The 24,339-nt window shown below is 46.0% G+C and overlaps 1 protein-coding gene across 3 annotated transcripts; it reads left to right on the top strand.

The window, feature by feature from the left end:
• The first annotated feature begins 9,177 nt into the window (after positions 1–9,177).
• LOC115514094 (H-2 class I histocompatibility antigen, Q10 alpha chain-like) lies at positions 9,178–23,151 on the top strand. 3 transcript variants are annotated; one of them, XM_030315798.1, is made up of 8 exons: positions 9,178–9,478; positions 12,588–12,695; positions 17,639–17,899; positions 19,009–19,284; positions 21,048–21,323; positions 21,437–21,547; positions 21,890–21,922; positions 22,183–23,151. In XM_030315798.1, the coding sequence occupies exons 1-8, from the start codon at positions 9,430–9,432 to the stop codon at positions 22,245–22,247; spliced, it is 1,179 nt and encodes a 392-aa protein (XP_030171658.1). In that variant the 5' UTR covers positions 9,178–9,429; the 3' UTR covers positions 22,248–23,151. The 3 variants fall into 3 exon arrangements, with proteins under 3 accessions (XP_030171658.1, XP_032448498.1, XP_032448499.1); XM_032592607.1 differs by lacking the exon at positions 21,890–21,922; XM_032592608.1 differs by lacking the exons at positions 21,437–21,547; positions 21,890–21,922.
• Positions 23,152–24,339: the final 1,188 nt, after the last annotated feature.

Below are 24,339 nucleotides of genomic sequence, written 5' to 3'. Positions count from 1 at the left end.
CACTCTAGTTCCATTCACATTGTTGCAACTGGCAAGATTTCGTTCTTTTTTATTCCATTGTATGTATGTGTATATATATGTATATGTATATATATATGTGTGTATATGTATATGTATATATGTATATGTATATATACACTCTAGTGTATATGTATATACACTAGTGTATATGTATATATGTACATATGTATATATGTATATATATGTGTATATGTATATACACTAGTGTATATGTATATATACACTCTAGTTCCATTCACATTGTTGCAACTGGCAAGATTTCTTTCTTTTTTATTCCATTGTATGCATGTGTATATATACACATATGCATATACACATGCATACAATGGAATAAAAATTGTATGTATACACACACACACACACACATATATACACATACAATTTCTTTTTTTTTAATATATGAAATTTATTGTCAAATTGGTTTCCATACAACACCCAGTGCTCATCCCAAAAGGTGCCCTCCTCAATACCCATCATCCACCCTCCCCTCCCTCCCACCCCCCATCAACCCTCAGTTTGTTTTCAGTTTTTAAGAGTCTCTTACGCTTTGGCTCTCTCCCACTCTAACCTCTTTTTTTTTTTTTCCTTCCCCTCCCCCATGGGTTCCTGTTAAGTTTCTCAGGACCCACATAAGAGTGAAACCATATGGTATCTGTCTTTCTCTGTATGGCTTATTTCACTTAGCATCACACTCTCCACTTCCATCCACGTTGCTACAAAAGGCCATATTTCATTCTTTCTCATTGCCACATAGTATTCCATTGTGTATATATACCACAATTTCTTTATCCATTCATCAGTTGATGGACATTTAGGCTCTTTCCATAATTTGGCTATTGTTGAGAGTGTTGCTATAAACATCGGGGTACAAGTGCCCCTATGCATCAGTACTATTGCAGTGCTATTGCTGGGTCATAGGGTAGGTCTATTTTTAATTTTCTGAGGAACCTCCACACTGCTTTCCAGAGTGGCTGCACCAATTTGCATTCCCACCAACAGTGCAAGAGGGTTCCCATTTCTCCACATCCTCACCAGCATCTATAGTCTCCTGATTTGTTCATTTTGGCCACTCTGACTGGTGTGAGGTGATATCTGAGTGTGGTTTTGATTTGTATTTCCCTGATAAGGAGCGACGCTGAACATCTTTTCATGTGCCTGTTGGCCATCCGGATGTCTTCTTTAGAGAAGTGTCTATTCATGTTTTCTGCCCATTTCTTCACTGGGTTATTTGTTTTTCGGGTGTGGAGTTTGGTGAGCTCTTTATCGATTTTGGATACTAGCCCTTTGTCTGATATGTCATTTGCAAATATCTTTTCCCATTCCGTTGGTTGCCTTTTAGTTTTGTTGGTTGTTTCCTTTGCTGTGCAGAAGCTTTTTATCTTCATAAGGTCCCAGTAATTCACTTTTGCTTTTAATTCCCTTGCCTTTGGGGATGTGTCGAGTAAGAGATTGCTACGGCTGAGGTCAGAGAGGTCTTTTCCTGCTTTCTCCTCTAAGGTTTTGATGGTTTCCTGTCTCACATTCAGGTCATTTATCCATTTTGAGTTTGTTTTTGTGAATGGTGTGAGAAAGTGGTCTATTTTCAACCTTCTGCATGTTGCTGTCCAGTTCTCCCAGCACCATTTGTTAAAGAGACTGTCTTTTTTCCATTGGCTGCTTTGTCAAAGATGAGTTGGCCATCCGTTTGTGGGTCTAGTTCTGGGGTTTCTATTCTATTCCATTGGTGTCTGTGTCTGTTTTTGTGCCAATGCCATGCTGTCTTGATGATGACAGCTTTGTAGTAGAGGCTAAAGTCTGGGATGTGATGCCTCCTGCTTTGGTCTTCTTCTTCAGAATTACTTTGGCTATTCGGGGCCTTTTGTGGTTCCATATGAATTTTAGGATTGCTTGTTCTAGTTTCGAGAAGAATGCTGGTGCAATTTTGATTGGGATTGCATTGAATGTGTAGATAGCTTTGGGTAGTATTGACATTTTGACAATATTTATTCTTCCAATCCATGAGCAGGGAATGTCTTTCCATTTCTTTATATCTTCTTCAATTTCCTTCATAAGCTTTCTATAGTTTTCAGCATACAGATCTTTTACATCTTTGGTCAGATTTATTCCTAGGTATTTTATGCTTCTTGGTGCAATTGTGAATGGGATCAGTTTCTTTATTTGTCTTTCTGTTGCTTCATTGTTAGTGTATAAGAATGCAACTGATTTCTGTACATTGATTTTGTATCCTGCAACTTTGCTGAATTCATGTATCAGTTCTAGCAGACTTTTGGTGGAGTCTATCAGATTTTCCATGTATAATATCATGTCATCTGCAAAAAGCGAAAGCTTGACTTCATCTTTGCCAATTTTGATGCCTTTGATTTCCTTTTATTGTCTGATTGCTGATGCTAGCACTTCCAACACTATGTTAAACAACAGCGGTGAGAGTGGGCATCCCCGTCATGTTTGGGCTCTTTCCATAATTTGGCTAATGTTGATAGCACTGCTATAAACATTGAGGTGCACGTGCTCCTTCAAATCAGTATTTTTGTATCCTTTAGAAAACCAAAGCTGTCTATTTAGGGGAAGTGTGTCCTGAACTCATTCATGCATCATTTCTAGGAGGCTATCTATAATCATTCCAGGTAGAGATGATGGTAGTTTGGACCAGGGCGATTCTCAATAGACTTGGAAGATCCAGCTGCAGAATTGTGGATGTGGAACAGGAAAGAACAAAGATTGTGTGGATGGGCTCATGTGCAAATAGGGGTAACACTGCCATTAAGTGGAAGGGGGAAAGGGAAAGGGGCAGGGGCTCAGGTTAGGTTTGGGCACATTCAGTTAGTCCAGATCATCCTAGACATACATAACAAAGGGAAGATGTTGCATAAACAATGGGATATTTAGGTCTGGAGTCAGGGGAGATGCCTGGGAGAAAAATTTGAGAGTTGACCGTTTACAATTGGTACTGGATGACATAAAACAAGATAAGATAACCAAGGGAACAGATACGTTTAAAAAAATAAGTCAACCAAGTAAATCTGAAGATCTAATTGGCTTTATTAGAGAATTCATGAATTGGGTTGCAACCCATCTAGCAAATAGAAAGCTCTGCTGATTTGCAGAAAAAATGTTTTTAAAGGAGAGAGAAGGCTTAAAAAAGAAAGGGGTTTATTAGCAAGGAATGCACTGTTTAGTCAAGATTGCCCTCCTAAGGGAGAATGGTCTCTCAGGGAACCACTGGACAGGAATGGGGGTCTTAACTTAAATGACTCCATTATGGGCCTATGATTTTTCTTTTTAACAGATGCATGTGACGTAGGACTGAGCCTGTGGACACCTTAAATTTTAGGTCTCGTTGTAGGGAGAAGGTGTACACAAAGCAAGGCAGATTCAGCCTTACCCACTTCCTACTTTAATTTAACAAACTGGTTACTCATATGATTTCTCTTCCACCTTTGAAATGAAATGGCTTCTCATTGTTCAAGTATCTTTTTCCTTTTATGGTTTAAAGATAAGTGTAATAGACACCAGAATGGGGCTCATACTTTCTTTCTCACTTTTGGCTGAGGCATGGAAACAATTGCTGCTCCATTTCAAGGCAAACCATCACATAGAAATTTCAGATGAGGTGGTCATGAACTGGTTAGATGACTGTCACAGATCTCACTTTCATAGAAGGAGGGTCGGAGTGAGGGGATTCCTAGAAGGAATTCCTAAAACTCTTGGAATTTCTTCAGCAATAGGAGTGTCTTTCGTATGCTAATGAGATGACTCAGGGGTGGAGACCCTTCAGGATGGGGGCTAATGGCTAGAAAGACCAACCCAAGGTTAGAGGATTGGAACTTTCAGCCTCCTCCTTCCTTCCTTCCCCAACCCCTACTCCCTCCCACCCCCCTCCCACCTCCACCCCCCTCCCCGCCCCCGCCAACCTCCAGGGAGGTGAGGGGGACCAGGGACTGAGTTCAATCACCAATGGCCAATGAGTTCATCAATCATGTCTATGATTCCATGAAAACCCCTAACTGGGTCAGTTCCTGACTTAGTAACTCAGTATTGTTTCAGGCATCTCTCTATGTTCATATGCATATATCTACTTTATTCCTTCTGACACAGTGATCAGTCAAACATATGTCCTATTATTTATTAACAATAACATTATAATTTTATTAATTGAACTATAATAAAAGGTATTAATTATAAAAGACATGGTATCACTAGGGTACAGGCAAAACTACTGTAAAAGAGGGACCCAAACACAAAAACTGAGCACCAGGGCAACCTATCTCTCTCTCTCTTAAGACAGTGCAGAGATGAGCATACCATGCAGCTGGATGCAAATACAGAGAACAAACTGGTGATTGCCAGAGGGGAGGTGGCAACAGGTGAAATAGGTGAAGGGGGTAAGAGGTACAAACTTCTAGTTATAAAATAAATAAGTTATGGAGAAAAGGACTGCATAGGAACTATTACATATTTACCCAAAGTATACGAAAATACAGATTCAATGGGTTACATGGACCCCAATGTTTATAGCAGAATTATCAACAATAGCCAAGCTATTGCTGAAAAGAGTCCAAATGTCCATCAACCAATGAATGGATAGAGAAGATGCAGTATATATACAATGGAATATTACTCAGCCATCAAAAAGAATTAAATATTGACATTTGCAACAACATGGATGGAACTAGAGTGTATTATGCTAAGCAAAATAAGTCAGTCAGAGAAAGACAAATACCATATGATTTCACTCTATGTGGAATTTAAAATACAAAACAGACAAACCATATGGAAAGGAAAAACAAGAGAGAGGGAAACAAACCATGAGACTTTTAACGATAGAGAAAAAACTGAGGGTTGATGAAGGGAGGTGGATGGGGGATGGTCTAGATAGGCGATGGGTATTAAGGAGGGCACTTTGATGACCACTGGGTGCTATATGTAAGTGATGAATCACTAAACTCTAGTCCTAAAATCAATATTACACTATATGTTAACTAACTAGAATATAAACAAAAATTTGAAAAAGAAAAAAAATAATTTAAAAAATTTTTTAATAAAAACTGAGTATAGGACTTGAATAGACATTTTTCCAAAGAAGGCATTACAGATGGCCAACAGATACATGAAAAGATGCTCAACATCACTCAACATCAGAGAAATGTAAATCAAAACTACTATGAGATATCGCCACACACCTGTCAGAATAGCTAAAATTAAAAGCACAAGAAATGAATCTACAGTTATTTCAAAGTAAAGTTTTATTAAAAAATTAATAATAAAATATATATTTTTTAATCCCTAAAGCAAAAACATAAGAAGAAAATTGTTAGCTTTGATGACATCAAAACTCAAGTTTCCTCCTTAATGACAGTCACCATATACACACAGAAGAGGACAGATGAGAAAAAGATATTTAAAACAACTGCCAATGGCCAGAATATATTCTACAACTTGAGGAAAAATGAACAGGAAGTACTATGGAAAAATAAAGACTATGAAGAGGCAATTCACACAAGGAGAAACTTAAAAGGCCAACAGATATATGAAAGATTTCTCAAAATCAAGTGTCATGAGGAAAAATGGAAATTAAAACAAAAGTGGGGCACTCATCTATGCCTATCAAAGATGAGAAAAGTGAGGAGGCCATGTGTGAGGGGAGATGATACAGGGAGAACCACAGTGGAATACCATGTAGGTATCAATTGTTAACAAATTTCAGATTGAGGCTATAAGAACTAACAATGCACTTTTTTGGGGGTCTTAGGAGTTGCAATTCCAGGAGACACAGATTCAAGAGGAATTGAATGCATGTTCCAATTTGGGGAAGAAATTAGGGGTTATAAAGGCCCAAACTGCAAGGTTGTATAAACTGTTTTTGAAAGAATTATGATTGATGCTGACAAAGTTTAAGCTATCTAATACATAGAAATGTTCCAGGATATGGTTAAGTGGTTAAGGCCCAAGTGTGAGAGTTCAGTTTCCATCAGGGTGTGGATGTGCATAAGCTCTGTGTTTCCAATGACCTCCCAGCTCCATTTCGGGACCCCCTTGCAATTATAACTCAATTTTGTAACTCTCTGTTCCCACTGTCCTCATGGCAAAATGGACATGTACAGATTATAAGAGAAAAAGTAAAAAAAGAACCTGTTCCAGAGAAAAATACTAGTTGTGTAAATTTAAAATAAAAACATGGGGCACCTGGGGGGCTCAGTTAAGCATCAGACTCGATTTCAGCTCAGATCATGATCTCATGGTTGGTGGGGTAGAGCCCTGAGTTAGGCTCTGTATAGTGTGGAGCTTGCTTGGGATTCTCCTCTCTCTCTCTCTCTCTCTCTCTCTCTCTCTCTCTCTCTCTTTCAAATAAATAAACATTTAAAATAAAATAAAATAAAAATATATTCAAATAAATAAACATTTAAAATAAAATAAAATAAAAATATAAACTGCAACACAGACTTATCAAAGATACAAATGAATTTAATGATACATGTCAAAGCAGACAAATGCTATTGTGTGGGAGGAGAGTAGAATGAGGGGATGGAACAGGAATGGGACTTGACTTAGTAAAGAGCTGTTATCCTTAAAGATAAAACTGTCAGTTATTTTATCAGCAAAAAATGGGTTATTGGGGAATAGCAAAGAATAACAATTTAGGACAAGCAAGCTATGGCAAAACCATAGGCAAGTCTGGAGAACAAAGGAGAGGGCTGCTCTTTTACAGAGAAAAAAGGGAAGGTGGGAGGAGCTATTATAAAAGCAAAGTCCATTGGAGCAAACTAGGAGCTCAAAGTACAGTGGCTTTTCATTCCAGGATGAGTGGTAACTTTATAATTAGCCTGTAGGGTGCAGAAATCTCATACCCCAAATAGGTAAATCCACAGACAGAATTCATATTGGTGGTAGAATGGGTTGAATAGTGTTCCCAAATAGATATGCTGAAGCCCTAAGCCCCAGTGCCTGTGAATGTAACTTTATTTGGAGATTGGGTCTTTGCTGATGTACTGAACTAGAGTGGGCCCTAATTCAGTAATGGGTATCTTTATAAAAAGAGAAGAGACACAGAGGGAAGGTAGCCACATGAAGACAGAGGTAAAGCAAAGATTGGAATGAGGCTGTCATAAACCAAGGAAGCTGGAAGAGGCAAGGAAAGATTCTCCCCTAGAGCCTTTGGAAGGATCATGGCTCTGCCAACACTTTGATTTCAGACTTCTGGCCTTCAGGACTGTGAGAGGATAAATTCCCCATGTTTTAAGACACCCAAATTGTGGTCCTCTGTTAAAGCAGTCACAGGAAAAAATACAAGTGGTCACCAGTGTCAAGGGGAGGCAGAAAGTAGGAGGAACTGTTTAACAGTTGCAACTGGGTACAGGGTTTCCTTTTCAGGTGATGGAAATGTTTTGGAACATTTCCGGTGAAATTGTTTAGAACTAAATAGAGGTTGCATAACATTGTGCCCTTCTTCCTAACTCGTGCACTCGTTCTCTCTTTCCAAAAAAAAAAAAAGAAAAAGAATTAAAAAATAAAGATGAATAAACAGATAAAAAGTAGAATCAAACCTATAAATACATAAACTGATGGTTACCAGAGGGACGGGGGGTAGGAGGTTGAACAAAATGGGTGAAGGGGAGAGGGAGATACAGACTTCTAGTTATAAAATGAATGAGTTGCAGGAATAAAAGGCACAGCATAAGGAATAAATTCAGTGATATTGTAATAGCAATGTGTGGGGACTTGTGGGGAATATAGCATAATATATAAACTTGTCGAATCACTATGTTGTACCATTGAAACTAAAAAGCATTGTCTGATTATACTCAAATTTAAAAGAGCAAAAAAATAAAATTAGAGGACATATTTTTAAAGGAATACTTGAGGAGAACTGACAGCTAGTGAAGCTTCTGATCTGTGAATATGGTATAAGTCTTCTTTGTATGTTGGCTTTAATTTCTTGTCCAAATATTTTATATAATTCCCTTATGCATATATAAGAAAATAAATAGGAATTCTTATTTTTGCCCAGAAGAAGTAACATAACAGACACTCATTCTCACAATTGATGGAGATCTTTCCATGTCCATACATAGAGCATTCTCATTGTTTCATGACAAATAATACTGTACCTACATCCATAATGTGTCATTACATATGCAGCCAGCCCCCACAGATGTACTTTGGGTTTGTTTCCAACTATACTGAAGCTATAATGAATGATGTTGGTTATTTGAGCAGCCAGCTCTAACTCCTCACTCCTCCTTTAACCTGGCATGTGGGCCACAGCCTTAATAGGGGTCAGGAACTCAGAAAATAGTCTGGCTCTGGAAGTGGTTTCTCCTAATCCAGCCCCCTCCCCATTTTCCAGTTTATGGGAGTGGGGAGTAAAGCTCCAGGGTAGCCCCTCCAGTCTCTGCCTCACCTTAACTTCATTTCTTCTGCTCCACTCCAGTTCTCCATCAGCATAGGTGACCATGCATATATGCACACACTCACCAAGATGTAGAAGAAACCATTTTAAAGCCTGAGCTCTTGGCTCCTTCCCTCAAGATACCATGCTTGGATGACTACTAGACAGGAAAGAGATGACCCAAGATACAGAGTACATGGAGACATGACCTGGTAGGAGTCTCCAGACACCAGACTCAGCTACTAGAAGTGAGCGACAGTGGAGACTGTATCCAAGGAGGAGCTGAGATATACCTGCCTAGTGACACACGCAGGCCTGTAGGAACCTCTCTATAGAGCCCAGGGTGGAAAGTGGAGGAAGAGAAAGAGAAGAAAGAAGAGGGAAGGATGTGGGATTGCAGAACAGGGCAGGCAAGAACCTGAGGAGGCCAGGCTCCCTGCCCCTCCCCTCTCCAGAACTTCCAGCCAGAGTACCCTCATGTCCAGGCTGTTGTTGATGCTGTACTGCTGTCCTCCAGTTGGAAGTGATCAGAGCCATGCTTCTCTGCACGTCTGGACACATCCTCCTGATGCTGCAGGTGCTGCACCCCCAGTTCCACTTTCAGGTTACTATGGGCACACGGTGTAGCAGGAGTGGCAGAAGTCCTCTGACCTTTAAACACCCTTGAAACCAGGTGATCCTCACTGGCCAATTACCAACACGATTGGTTTTCCTATGTATATATAAAGGGGACCGTCGAGGAGCTGTGGGGGACAACGCGGGGGAGTGGGGGAAGCTGTGACAATGGCCGTGGGAGCCGGAGCCCGAGGCTGAAGGGGCCGGGCTGGAACTCCAGCTGAGCGAGGCGGGCTGAGGTCGCTGATGCGCTGCCTTCCCAAAGCTGAGCTCTCTCGCTCTCCCCGGTTAGCGCCAGACCACCGACCCCACAGCTGAAGACCGACTCCGGGGAAATCGACGCCCTAGGGACGCGCGCAAGGCTGGCGGTCGTCGGGAGCGCGCACGTCTGGACGCCGCCGCGGACAATGCTGCTGCTGCTGCAACTGCTGTCGCTACTGCGGGAGCTCACGGCAGGTGACTGGGCGGAGAGTCTGGGGGCCAGGGGCAGAACCTCAATCGTTGCCCAGCAGAGCGCGGGTGGGGCTGGGGGAGGCAGGGAGAGATAGGCCACTTCCGGGTTTGGGGAACGAGGATGGTGGGAGAGCCGACCCAGGATTGTAGGAGACGCTAGGCCCTGCGTTAGAGCTCCTGTTTGCTGGCTCCCACGGTTACACTGGGATATGGATTAGAGTATACGGGAAACCGGCGGGACGTGGGGTGCTGGCGGTGACCCCGGCCTGGGACGCAGCCGATGCCATACCTTCTTGGGGGTGCCCTTGGGCACATCTGTTGGACGCCACTCGGTTTCTGGGGCCAGGTCCTCCAACAAGGCCATGGTGAAGCCCTTGTGGAGTCAGGAATGTGAGAGCGGCTGGCACTTTCCCTGCTATCTAGCTGGGGCAGGCGCCCGCCCTTCGCGGTAGTCTCCCTGGAGCCTTAGCGAGGCTCTGTTGGGTTACCCGAGCATCCCCTGGCGTGGGTTGTTGGGTGAGGAAGATTTCTCTGACCTGGTCCGGAATTTCCATTCTTTCCCAATTTTAATTCTTCCAGCATTGGTAGCTGGGCCTGACATCATCCTGGATTCCCCCACCCCGCCCCCGGCTCCCATAGGGCACTGCCCATCCGGGCCGCATGTATACCCGAACATTTCTTAGCACAGGCGGGGAAATGTCCACCATCACAGAAGTAACAATAGCTGGTCACCCTTACGCCAGGCTCTATTTTAAGTACTTCACATACAAGAAGCCATTTCAACTCACAGAACACTTCTCAATTTACTGTTTACAGATTTAATGTACGGCTCAGGACGCTAGGTGGCAGGATCAAAAGTCGGATTTTTTTTTTTTTTTTAATGTTATTTTTGAAGGAGAGAGAGACCATGAGCGGGGAAGGGGCAGAGAGAGAGGGGGAGACACAGAAGCTGCGGTGGGCTCCAGGCTCTAAACAGTCAACATAGAGCCTGATGCAGGGCTGGAACCCAGGAACCGTGAGATCATGACCTACTTAACCGACTGCGCCACCCAGGAGCCCCAAAAGTCGGAATTCTTAACCTTTTCTATGCCTTAGACCCGGTCCCAGAATGTTTTCAATACATAAAATGAAATATATAAGATAACAAAGGAATCTGATTGTTTCTACAAAGCTATTAAAATCTTTTAAATAGAAATATAAATGTGTGAGATGTAGAATGTATGCTTCTAAGTTAACACGTTTAATAACGCACTGAATAGCAACAATTCCCAGAATTTGTAAGTAGTGAGATTAAAGCATATTTCCAGGTGTCTGCAACAACTGGATTGTGATTCAAAAACACCTGTGGCTTCTGTCTGAGAACAAAGCACAGGCCCTGCTAATCCTGCTGAGCTTTGTTGCCTTCATTCATCATGAGAGAAAAGCTAAATTTCAGCCAGAGGTTAGTGAAAATAAAGAGGTTATTTTTTTCCCTCCAAGTTGAGGCTCCAAAACTCAACAGGATGCATCTACAGAAGGATTCAGCCCTCAGCTCCCCATGGAAAACACTTGAAGGAGAATCAGCTTGGATGTCTGGGAAGAAGATTGGGGAAGAGTTTGGTCCTTGGAATAGTGACCCCAAGGGCATGGGCCACTGTGTCTCTGGGCCAAGATTGTATAACCAGTCTTGGTTTTCAAGTTACATACAGCCTCTAGAGATTCTACTTACAGCACCCCCAAGTCCTCAGGTGTGATACAGGGGCATATGGGTGATTCTAGTTCTGCGTGGCAGGAATGGTCATGAGTGTGGGCACAAAGGCCCTGTAGCCTTTGTAGGGAATGGCCGGGATTGACTTAGGGAGACAGAACTCCAAACCAAAGAGGAGGAAAGGAGTGGAGGATAACCCCGGGGTTTACCAAACTGTAGGAGGGAGATGGCACACAGAGGGGAGGTAGCCAGAGGTTTTTGGCTGCCTGCTCACAACACTCCTGGATGCCAGTCTTTCCCTTTAGAAGCTAGGAAATGAGGAAGTGGCTTTCATGGGGCAGTTATCATGAGTGCTGCAGCAGGGAAGTTTGAAGTGGCCCAAACCTTAGAGGACTTGTTGAACTAAAGAAAGCTGGACCCCACCCCCAGAGCTTTTGATTCAGTAGCGCTAGGTTGGGTCCTGCAAATTTGCATTTCTAGAAAATTCCTAGGTGATGTTGATACAGCTGGTCCTGGAACCACACTAGATTCACTAGCCTAGAATGTTCTTTCCTCCTCACCAACTCCACTGCCTGGTAACTCACAGCTGGTGAGATCCCCTCCAGGTTTCAGCCTATAAGGCCCCTGACCCCAGCACATTCCCACCCTAGGGTGTTTCTGGAGCCTGGTACTTCCTGCACCACAACGCTCATCAGCCCTGCTCACCTTATTGGACCTACTTATTTAATTGTTCAATTGCCACCTCCTTGTCAGACCTGAGCTTCCTTGGGCCCATGTCTGTCTTGGTTTCTCTCTGTCCCCACACACACCCCCACCTAGCTCAGTGCCTAGCTCATAGCAGTAGGTGCTCAACAGATGTTTGCCAAATGAGTAATGTCACAAGGGGAGAGGTCAGGACTGGCCCAGGTGAGCAAGCGTACAAAGCTGGGCAGGGCCAGGCAGAGCCAAGAGGGCATGGGCTCTTCACCTGGCAGCACATGAGCATTACCTGGGAGGTTTCAGTGCCTGCTAATGTCCTCTCCTCTTCCCTCCAAACCAACCAAATGTGTGTCCATAGCAGAATTGTCAAAGCTGCCAGGAGGTACAGGGGCAGCTGGTTGGAAAACCTCTGGCAGAGGTATGAGCAACCCAGCCCTGGTTTCCCTCTTAAGTGGGAACAGCCTACCTCACAAAAATGCAGTAAAAATATCATGAATTAATCCTTATAAAGCTCTGGCACCAAGACCCAGAACTCAGCCCTTTTGGTTTTATACTTGCATGCTAAGGAAGTTTCTGGTCATTCCTGAGGCAAGGCTCCTATGTCCCTCTTCCCTTCCAATGTGCCTCTCTTTGTCATTTCATGCCATCTCTCCAAGCAGAGACAAGGATGTGTAGGATGTTTATGCCTTGAGATTCATATTTCCCTTTTCCTTCTCCCCCATGCAGAGAGTCCCTGGGGGCTGCCTGTGGTAGCTGATGGCCCAGCTTCCTTAGCAAAGGTGGTGATGGCAGAACTGGCTGACCTGAAGTTAGAAAACAAGCCATGGCCTGGAGGTAAGGCTCTGCCCATGTGATGAAAAAGGAGGCAAGATGGCAGAGACCAGGAGCTCCCCCCACACACACCCCCCAAGCTTACAGAAGGGCATGTACAGTCTGGGAACCTGGTAGACTGTCTTTGCTTAGGTAGGGGACACAGAGGCCATACCCTCTGGAAGGTACCCCGGGGGGCTTCACTTAGGTATCTTTCCCCACCCTCATCCCCCCCATACTCCAGCTCTCTTTTTCCCATGCCCACCTCTCCCTACCAGATAGGAAAGAACTAAGGCTAAGAAAATGATGTCCACAGAACCCTTCCTCCATGCCTATACTTCTTTGTGTTTATTACCTCACCAAATGCTCCAGTGGAGCAGGTCACAGAGGAAGAAACCAAAGCCGGAAGCTGTGAAATAAGGTCACACAGCTAGAGAGTTGTAATCCACATGGATTGTAGGGAGGTGGGGCAGATACAAAAACGTCTACAGAGATTGGGGCAGGAAAGGGGTAGGGTACCTCATTCCCCACCATAGTCAGAGAAAAAGGGAGGCTGTGCATAAGAGGGCAGGACTGCCCCTTTTGTGTGTGGGGGGTGGGAGGGGTGGGTAATGTGGCCCAGTAACCAGGAATCAGCAGTGAGGGAAGGGGTGGATGATGACACAGAGCCTGAGGTAGCAGTGGGAATGTGGCCACTTTTGTGCCCCCAGCCAGCCACACACTGTTAGTCTTTATAATGTGTTCACTAAAGGGCAGGTGCAGGCCAGGGGACACCTTAAGAATCTGAATAATGCAGTCTGGCCCTGCTTTTTGCTACTGGTGTGAGCTTGGCAGTTGACTTTGCCTCTTTGGGGCTCAGTTTCCCCATAGACAGGAACAGTAGTGGCACAATACCTGCCTGATAAAATTGTCATGAGGGTTAATGGAGCCAAAATTTTGTAAAGTGCTCGGGACAGGGCCCAGCACCTAAGTACTTTATAACAATTTTGTGATTTTAAAAAATAATACATTGATAGACTTCCCCTCATTTTTTAAACTAAAGTAACTGGCTACTAGAGCAGCTAATATTAATAAATAGAAATGTTACCTAGGAAGCAAATTGTGCACTTGCCCCAACGAAACAACCAGATGTGTGTTGGTGTCTTTCCTGCAGGCCTGAACTTGGATCTCTTGTTCTTTCCCACCTTCCCACACCTAGGAAAGAGCATGTCAGCACCTGTGCGGCCTCTTTGCTTCAGTGGTGGGAATACCAGGGTCCCTGCACCCTCACTCTGCGTTCCCCAGGCCTCAGTCTTAGTGGCAGCTTAAAGACTGGCACAGCTTTCAGAGGACATCTCTCTTCCCAGACTGTGCATCTTTCTCTCCTTTTCAGGGCAGCAGAACCTCCAGAGCTCATGGGTTTGAACTGCCCACCAAACTCACAAGACACAACAGACTTTAGTCTCATGTTATATGTATTTGTTTTCTATAGCTGCTATAACAAGGGGACCACGGGGTGCCTGGATGACTCAGTTGGTTAAGCGTCTGACTTGGGCTCAGGTCATGATCTCACTGTTCATGGGTTCGAGCCCTGCGTCCGGCTCTGTGCTGACAGCTCAGAGCCTGGAGCCTGCTTCAGATTCTGTGTCTCCCTCTCTCTCTGCCCATCCCCCGCTTGTACTCTGTCTCTCTCACAAAAATAATAAATAAACATTAAAACAAAATTTAAAATAAAAGGGGGGGGGACCACAACTTGGTAGCTTAAGACAACATACATTTATTCTCTTAGATTTCTGAAGGTCAGAAGTCCAAAATGAGCTTCACTGGGCTAAAACTAAGGTGCCACAGGAGAGCTCCCTACAAAGGCTCTCAGGAAGAATCCATTTCTTTGCTTTTTCCAGCTTCTAGAGCTGCATTCCTTGGCTCATGGCACCTTCCTGCCTCTTTCTCTGTTCCATCTTCACATCATCTTCTCTGATAGTCATGGAATCTTCCTCTGTCTCCGTTTCATAACAACACATTTATGGCCTGCCTAGATAATCCTGGATAATCTCCCCATCTCAAGATCCTTAATTTTTTATTTCTTTTTATTTTTTATTTATTTTATTAACCTTTTTTATTATCTTTTTTTACAATCATCATTAAGCTCAAGATCCTTAATTTAATCACACCTACAAAATCCCTATTACTATATAAGGTAACATTCATAGGTTCTAGGGATATCTTGTGGGAGTGGGGGGCATGATTCAGCTACCATACTGTGCTCCCTTAGTTGTGGAGGAGGCAGGACAGAAACTACAACATGCATGGCTTCCCCACCACTCAGGAGGCCCAGCAGCTACCCAAGGGCACAGGCTCTTTGCCCTCCATCACCCCACAAACAAGCAGAGCTTCTGCAGATCACAGCCAAGGAGAAGGTGGGTCACCTTAACATAGAGAAGCCACAACCTCTGTTCCTTTCAAGGCCTGCATGCCTGTTTACAGCTCCCAGCTCAGGAGCATCCCACTAATCTTAACTCAGTGGTTTGCAAGGAAACAACACCCTGAGACTCAGTCATTTCCCAGGAGGCCCACACCAGTCCAGACCTGGTATCAGTTCTTCACTCAAACACTTTCAACGTTGATCCCTCTCACCTCCCATAAGGAGGTTTCATCAGTGTGAGAAGAGGGCTCCTCTGTATTCTTCCTAAGCTTAGAAAAAGCAGGCTTGGGGCACCTGGGTGGCTCATTCGGTTAAGCATCCAACTTCGGCTTATGTCATGATGTCACAGTTCATGAGTTCGAGCCCTACATCAGGCTCTGTGCTGACAATTCAGAGCTTGGAGCCTGCTTCGGCTTGTGTCTCCATCTTTCTCTGCCCCTCCCTGCTCTCACTCTCTCTCTCTCTCTCTCTCTCTCTCTCTCTCTCTCTCTCTCTCAAAAATAAATAAACATTTAAAAAAAAGAAAGAAAGAAAAAGAAAAAGCAGGCTCTGGGGAGAGAATCTGGGCTCTTCCCTTTCTAGTTACGACTTTGGGTGCTGTACTTGCCCTCCCCTGGGCTTCAGTTCCCTCATCTGCGAAACAGGGCCAATGACATCAACTTCTCGGGTTTATCCTAAGGATCAACTGAGATGGTGAATGAAAAGCAGTTAGACTGGTGTAGGGCACACAGTGGTCACTGTCCAAAACTGACAGCTCTGATCATCATCATTGCCCTTCATGTTCTTGTTTTTTGTCCAACTCAGTAAACGCTGGAAGTGTCCACTGTATGCCAAGCATGGTGTTCTTCCAAGACCCGTGGAAACACTAGTGGCACAGTCAGATGTATTGCCCACCTTCATGGAGCCCACAGTTTCATAGGGAGCCCAGAGACCCCTGAGGGATGTCTGGGTGGAATCAGAAGGGGTTCCTGGAGGAAGGGACGCTGACCTTCAAACCTGAGGGCTGAGGAGACATTGGCTGAGAGAAGAGAGGGAGCAGCAGGAACTGCAGGTACAAAGCGCCTGGGCAGAGTTTGATGTGGTTATAAAATAGCAGAAGGAGTTGTGAGGATGGGGATGCATTTGACTCATCCCTTCATATCTGAATATTCAAATGTTAACCACCTGTTGTGTGCCAGCAGCTGTTGCAGGCTGGGAAAGAAGGATGATCCTTTTTTTTTTTTTTTGAAAGAGAGAGCACAAGCGAGAGGCAGAGAGAGAGGGAGAGAGAATCCTAAGTAGACTCCATGCTGTCAGTGCAGAGCCCAACACAGGGCTCAATCCCATGAACCCATGAGATCATGACCTGAGCCAAAATCAAGAGTAGGATGCTTAACCGACTGAGCAGCCCAGGTGCCCCAGGAGAATGATCCTTACAGTAATCTCTGCCCTTGGGGAATGGATGTTACAGGGGAGAGACAGACTATGAACAAGATAAACAGATAAAGTGCATGTTCTCTAGGAGGTGGTAATAATGCCCTAGAGAAAAACACTGTTGGGAGTGCTGGGGTTGTAAGTATTTAACAGAGTGGGCAAGGAAGGCTTTACTGGGAAAGCAGCATTTGAACAAAACCTGTTTTTTTTTTTTTAATGTTTATTTATTTTGAGACAGAGAGACAGAGCACGAATGGGGGAGGGGCAGAGAGAGAGAGGGAGACACAGAATCTGAAGCAGGCTCCAGGCTCTGAGCTGTCAGCACAGAGCCTGACGCGGAGCTCGAATTCATGAGATCATGACCTGACCTGATGTCGGATGCTTAAACGACTGAGCCACCTAGACACCTCCTGAGCAAGACCTTTTAAAAAATTAAGGGAGTGAGCCCTGGGTGAATCTCTGAGAAAGGTGGACTGAGGTTTTTTTTTAAAGATACAGCATTTGTTTTCGTAGCTTGAGTCAGGCCTGGCTGCTAAATAGATTTCATCTCCAGCATCAAGTTGAATGGATGAGTTGGTGCTTCTGGAGATAGTGGAGAACAAATATTAGGGCAGCATTTGGACATAAAGAGAAGAGATGACTAGCACTGTCTGCTACGGGAACAGGAGTAAGTGGAGAGTGCAGTCAAGATGCCACCAACTTGGCAGCAATGGTTCAAACCAGGAGTGATGGCTCAGCTTCATCAGGCATCTCTGGGGAATGAATAACTTCACGTAAATTAAGCTTAAAAACAATCAATTTTTTTTAATCATACCTTTTTTATTGTGAGACGGAAAAACAGTAATCATACTTACAGAGATGAGTGTAAAGCATGAGCAAGTAAGCCTGAGTCAGGAGCTGAGAAACTTCCTAAAAATAAAGTCCACAAGCCTGAGCAAATAAACTTTGGCCTCAGTGCTTGCTTGCTTGCCTGATTGATTCTTTATTTAAACTATTTGGATACACTTATTTTCTTAACTGAAATTCTCAGTTCTTGCTCGTACTGATAAGCAAATACTCTGGATAGGTTTCCACCGCCAATCCCATCAGTCACCCAACCTGTGGTGCAGATCCTGGCAGTGCATAGGAGCCTTATTGTTTCATATCTTCACAGGGACACACTCTCTCCACTACCACTACCTGGCCCTATCAGAGCCAGGCCCGGGCCTTCCTCAGTTTCTGGCTGTAGGCTACGTGGACGACCAGCCTTTCATCCATTATGACAGTCGTGTGGACAGAGCCAAGCCCCAGGCCCCGTGGATGGCAGCTGTGGACACCCAGTACTGGGAAACAGAGACCCAGAAGCAGAGAGCCTGGGCAAAGGTGCAGCAGGTGGAGACATGGACTGTGATGGGCTACCACAACCAGAGCAGTGGTGCGTCAGAGGCTCCTGCCACCCCACATCCTCCTTCCTTCATACTTTGCATGCTGACCCTCTGGGCAGCCATGCCCTTCCAGTTGGGAACAGAGGTCACTCCACTGAGCCCATAAGAGGGTACAAGGCATGCTCCTGATGCATAGCTTTCCCACCACAAGGACCAAGCAGGGGCCATAGGGGCCTTCAGAATAAGTTGTGGCTCCAGTGGCCAGCCCATTGGGCTAGCACAGCAAGCATCCACAGAAGTTAGGGACTCACAACACCTCCCCTTCAGCTACCCATGGTTCCAGACCTCAGCAGACTGGCAGAGGCAGAGGCTTTTCCCTACCTCATCCCTCATCCTCACCAAACACTTAAATCACACCCACCCACCAGGCTCTCAGACACCAACTCTGCCATGCAGGGAGGGAAGCCAAATGAACTTGAACTAGGCAGACAGCTCAGGGTGGGAAAGAGAACCTAGTTAAAGACCCCTGCTCTACCCAGTGTTAGGTATAGCATTCTCTCAGGCTTCTGCTTCCTTATCTCAGCAAAGGCTAGCTCATGCCTACTGATGGCTGCTGCTAATGCTGCATGTGTGCTTGTGGGGCACTTGTTCTCAGCCCTTTCCCATCCTGTCCCTGGAAACCCAAACTGAAGCCTCAGGTCCCAGATGCCTCAGAGGGAGTAGATTTAAAAGCCCAAGGCTGGGACAAGCTATACATTAGCCCAGGGGCCCCAGAATAATAAGCATGACCAGCCCCCAGGTGCTGTGGCAGCAGCCAGGTTCACATTTTAACATCTCTTTCACATCTCTGAAATTGGGGTGTGATTTCATCTTACCACAAGTGTATTTTAAGGACATCTTACTTCCATAAGTAGCAGAGTTTTCCTTCTAATAACAATGCCTGTAGTTATGTATGCAAGTGTTCTCACGTGAGAAGCCCAACGGGTTTCTCAGCCCTGGCCTGCTCATGAAAATTACCCAGGGAGCATTTTTTGTAAATGGCACCACTCTGACCCCCTCCCATCCTTCAGAGGCACCCATGGGTGGTGGGCTTCTCCCCAGCCTCAGGGATACGACCTATAGCCCAGGCAAACCGCAGCCTGCTTGCCCACATGCACAGGCACACACAGCACTCAGCGAACGTTCGGCTGTGAGATCCAGGAAGACGGCCGTACCAGCAGCTTCTGGCAGTTTGGCTTTGATGGCCAGGACCACCTGTCACTGGACCTGGAGACTCTGAGCTGGGTGTCAGCCAAGCCTGTGGCTGTGCAGACCAAGCGTTGGTGGGAAACAGAGCGCTGCTATGCCGAATACGACAAGGCCTACCTGGAGGGCCTCTGCCTCACTTCCCTGCACAGGTACCTGGAGCTGGGCAGCCAGAGCCTCACCCGGAAAGGTAAGGTGCAGCCTGTGGCAACAAAGAGGGGCCCACACTCCCGTTCTCGAGGATCTTGGCGGGGTGAGGAGATAGGCTGTGTTTCCCTGGCTCAGACAAGCCCAATTGGCCCCAGAAAGAAGGCTTCCTCAAGTAGGGCAGCACAGAAGCTTGGACCTTGGGCCCTCATTCCAGGTGAGGTAGAATGGGGAGTTCATGCCCCATGATATGGTCTTGGTGAATGAGGCTCTGACTCTGGGCCTCATTTTATTCATCTATAGAATAAGTAGGTTAAACTAGTTGGCTCATAAAGTCCTTTGCGGGTTTAACATCCTGTGGTTCTCCTTGGGAAATGCACCTCAGGCCCCAGGGGATAGCATCCATCACTAGGCCAGTCCCTGGACTACTGGGGACTGCCAGGGAAGCTGAGGCTCTTTGCCCCCACACCCCTCATGCTAAACATGCTCCTCAGACTCCAGGTGCATCCTAAATTCTTGACTCCAGCCAGCAGGGCTGGAGATACAAGGACTAGGATGGACCTTAGGGAAGGTGGGTGCATGGGGGTGCTGAGGCAGAGGCCTCACTGGCTACTAGTGGGTAGGGCTGGTCAGAACACCCAACACACCATGGATGTTCGGTGATGGACTGGTGGGATGTGAATCAGCTGAGGCAATGGGGAGGACATTCCTTGAAGGGAAGGCAGGGAAAATAACATCAAGAGAAGATGTGATTATGAGAGTAGAGTGTGTGGGGGGAGGGGGGCGGTGGTCAGGGCTCAGGTACTGGAGCCTAGCCTGCAGATCCACGTCCTGGCTCCAGGACTGGCTAGCTGTGTGACCTTGGGCAAGTTACTTGCCCTTTCTGTGCCTGAGTTTCCTCATTAGTATTACAGGGATGGTAACAATAGCCCCTGCCTCCAAGAAGCACCATATTGGTGTTTTAGATGAGTGTTGAGCTCTCATCCAGCAGCAGGGGGATGTTCTACACACATATCACCTGATGAATTCATCAGGAATCTCCACAGAAACAGAACCAACAGGATGTGTTTAGAGAGAGAGAAAGAGAAAGGGACATATTTAAGGAATCCGCCCATGTGATTGTGGAAGCTCGGGAGTTCCAAGATCTGCAGTTGGCAAACCTGGAGACCTAAGGGAGCCAGTGTTTCAGTTTGAAACTATAGTCAGGAAAAGACTGATGCCCCAGCTGAAGGTATTTCTTCTTACTCAGACTTTTTGTCCTGTTCAGATCTTCAAGTGATTGGATGGAGTCCACTCACATTGGGGACAGCAATCTGCTTTACTGAGTCTACTGATTCAGATGTGAATCTCACCCAGAGTAATGCTTGAGCAAATGCCTAGGCACAGTGTGGTCCAGTAAAGTTGACACATAAAATGAACCATCACTCACGGATTATGTCATTTGGAACAATCCTGAGAGGAAAAAACAAAGAATCCCCATCCGGCCCTGAGAGACTGGAGGATTGTGGACAGGAGTCAGGCTGGGCTTCAATTCCAGGCTGTCTGGCTCCAGAGCTACACACATGACCACCTCCTTCCAAAGTGAGGGAAGGACCATCATTCTTGCCTTCACTTCTTGTTAGACACCTACCATGTGCAAGAAGTCATGGAGGAAGTATGTAAAGTCTCTGAGAAAGCCACAGGGTTTCTGTGGGTGGAAGGGGTGTCCTCCACCCTGGAAAATGCTAGAGCAGCCCAGGATCAGGCATGAGGAATGAGCAGAGAGCAGCTTCTCACCAGCCTTCCTCCCTCAACCTCTCTCTGCAGAGCCGCCCAAAGTGCAGGTGACAAGACACACAGCTGAGGATGGGAGCATCACACTGAGATGCTGGGCCCGGGGCTTCTACCCACGGGACATCTCATTGAGCTGGTGGCTGGGGGAGGAGGAGCTGGTTCAAGAGACCGAGTATGTGGAGACACGCCCCGGTGGAGACGGTACCTACCAGACATGGGCGGCCGTGCGGGTGCCAGCCAGGATGGAGAATGGGTACATTTGCCATGTGCAGCACTCCAGCTTGAACCATACACTCACTGTGGCCTGGGGTGAGGAGATGGGCTTGGTAGAGGGGATGAGGAGGAGCAGGGGAGGGTCCCAGGGAACCCAGAGACAGTCCCATGGCATGGGGCTGGTGCCCCCTTTTCTCTGCCGTCCTTAGAAGCACCCTCTCATCAGTGGATAACCAGTGCCAAGGTTATCTCCATCATCTTCACCATCACTTTCTTGCTGGTGGCTGGAGTTTTGATTTTCATCAAGCAGTACTCTCAAGGTAGGTAGGGAAGAAAAAAAAAGTGGTGGAGGGTCCTCACAGCCAGCTCAACCCTATAGGGAGGAATGCTCTGCTCCCATCCCTTCCACCAGAACTGTTCTCTCTTGGGGAGAAGCAACTACTGTTGAACACCTGTCCCCATCTGTGGAAAAGCCCAAGTACCCCCACCCAATAGCCATACATTGCCCTAAAGACACTGTGGATCACACAGCCAGGGAAGACCACTGGGATTCACCTTCAAAAGACCCGAGAGGGGGAGAGGGAGTGGAAGGTGGGTACCTGGGACCCCCACCTCTGCCTACCACCCACCTAGTCTCTCCTTTTGTGTTCTTTTTCCCATAGCCAGGAATAAGGAATCTTGCAAACAAGCCCCAGGTGATTGTGGGATGGGTGGGTTGGGGAGAGGAAGCCCCAGGTGCTCCCAAGCATGGCTAAGATGCCTGAAAACCAAAATTGGAGGCAGGGTGGTGGGTGGAAGCTTTCCGTCTCCAGCATGGCCTCATCCCTCACCCTCTGCTCCCTCCCACCATCTGGGAGCCAGGTGGAGGGGGCAGGGAGCACTCCACTGAGCCACTGCTGAGTTTGGGAGAGGGCTGGGGAGCAGTCTGGATCACCTCCCTACTTTCTCCCTGCAGGTGGAGAGGAGCCTCATAATTCCCAAAACCCAATGAGCGTGGAGGCTGCTCAGCTACTCTGCTGACACAAGTTCACTGTCACAGATCAAGGAGGTGTTTTATAGAGGGTTTGGGGGCATCCAGTGTGCTAGCTGGCTGGCAGTGGTGATCCAACTGTGAAGGGCCCACCCCACCTCAAAACTGAGCCCTCCTCAGCTCCATCAGCCTCATCACAAGCAGTCTGGGCCACTAAGATAGATTTGCCATCTTCCTGAAGTCCTTTTAAAAGTCTAATTGTCTCCAGTTTGGGGGCGTGGGAAGGAGGGCAGTAATAATTCCTCAGATCGGTTCACACTTGACAATTTGCACGATAATTTCATGTAAAGTGTAAATCCCACCTGAGCCTCTCAGGTACTCTGTGAGTTCGGTGATGGTATTCTCACCTCCACTTCCCCAACATGGAAACCACAGCTATGGGAAGTTAAGGAAGAACCAGAAGAACAGTCAAGGAGTTATGGGGGCAGCATGGCCAAATGCCTACCTCCTTTTATAAATGTGTTCTTGTGTGTATGTATATTTTCTTTTATAAAGATTGGAGTGTTGGGGGGTGTGAGGATATGTGGTTCCTGCAGGGTGAGGGTGGGTGTGTGAGGACAAGGGGGTCCATGATGTGTGTGAGGGTGTGTAGGGAGTGACGGTGTATGGGGGGGGTGTGTAGCAGGGGGTGACTTTGTGTGTATGAGAAGTTCAAGGGACAGGTGCCCAGGGACCTGTTAGCCCAGGGCAGCTGAAGGATGGAAAACAATAGTCAGTATTTTCCATCCTGTCCTCTTGAATGGTTTGAATTTTTACAATAAGTACATGTTACTTTTACAATAAGGGGAAGAGAAGTTTCACTATGTCCTGTGGAAATGCTTGTTAAGAATTCTTGTTAAGGATGTGTCTGGGAAGGTCCAGCCTCTCCTTCTCTGAATTTCAGTATAGCAGAAACCCTACGTCTCCTTTGTAAATAAGAATCTCCTGGGGAGCACACATTTTTGTTTATTCAGAGAGCAGTTCAAGTCTCACGGCCAGCCAGCAGATGTGCAAAGGGAGAGGACTCCAGAGCCACAGCAGAGGGACCACTCCACTGGCATAAAGGACACAAGCTTGGGCCCTTCACAGGGCAGCCTCTGCCTCTCTGTAGAGCCCCAAGGCATGACTAAGCCTCTTGTGGGGATTTCTGAAACCTTCATGTCTGCAGCCCTGGGAGGCCCCAAGCTGAAGGATGTGAAAGATTTGTGATACTAGACAGATTCAGCCTGCCCTGGTGGCCTGAAGAACCTCAGCAGTGAGCTTGCAACTATGTGATTGCACTAAAAATGTGTCTCTAATGTCTGTCTGCCTGTTTTAGTGCTGCCATCAGGATCCATGCTGTGCTGGTTCTGAGCACTTTTACATGTACTAAACTGTGTGATCCTCATAACACGCCTGTGTGGGAGAATTAATAATCCTGTGCTACAGGTGAAGACATTGAAGCCCAAGGTCCTATGGCTGGTTTGTGCCAGAGCCAGGACATGAAACCAGGAAGTCTGTGGCTACAGCCTGGGCACTTCACTACTGCACCAAAAACCTCAATGACATCTGTGCCATTCTGTAAATGGGTACGTAAGCATAAATCTGCAATCCCTAATCTGCAACTGTGAAAACCCTAACCCAAAACCAGAAGTTCCTTCCTTATTTTGGCATCAAAACCCAACCTGAAGTGAAGTGAGGCTATTTGTAGGCCAGTGTGCCTTTTCACAATTTTCCACAGATATATTGATATATTTGATTATGGAGTGGTGCCCCAGACAAACTCTGGAGATGTTATGTAACATTCAGCATCTGTACTTTGGCATTTTCTAAAGCCCAAAGAATTCTAAATTCTTAAATACATCTGGCCCCCAGGGTTTCAGGTAAGGGCTGTGGACCTGTATTAATAAGATTTTGTGATAATAAATATTTTATTTTTATACTTGTCTGTACAGTGAAAATGTTGAAGCACAAGGTGGGTCTGGCCCACACCGATGGAAGGCACAAGTGCCTGTGCTGACCTTTGAAGATGTGCTTAGGATCTCCAGAGCAAAGGTCAAAACTCCATCCCTGAGGAGCATGAGGGCCCAGTGTATTTGTGGAGAAGCAGATGGGAGGAGGCTC

This window comes from Lynx canadensis, chromosome A1 (assembly GCF_007474595.2).
Source record: "Lynx canadensis isolate LIC74 chromosome A1, mLynCan4.pri.v2, whole genome shotgun sequence".
Lineage (NCBI taxonomy): Eukaryota > Metazoa > Chordata > Mammalia > Carnivora > Felidae > Lynx > Lynx canadensis.
The sequence above is the reverse complement of the archived record's forward strand: the minus strand, read 5'-3'. Positions and strand labels throughout refer to the sequence as shown.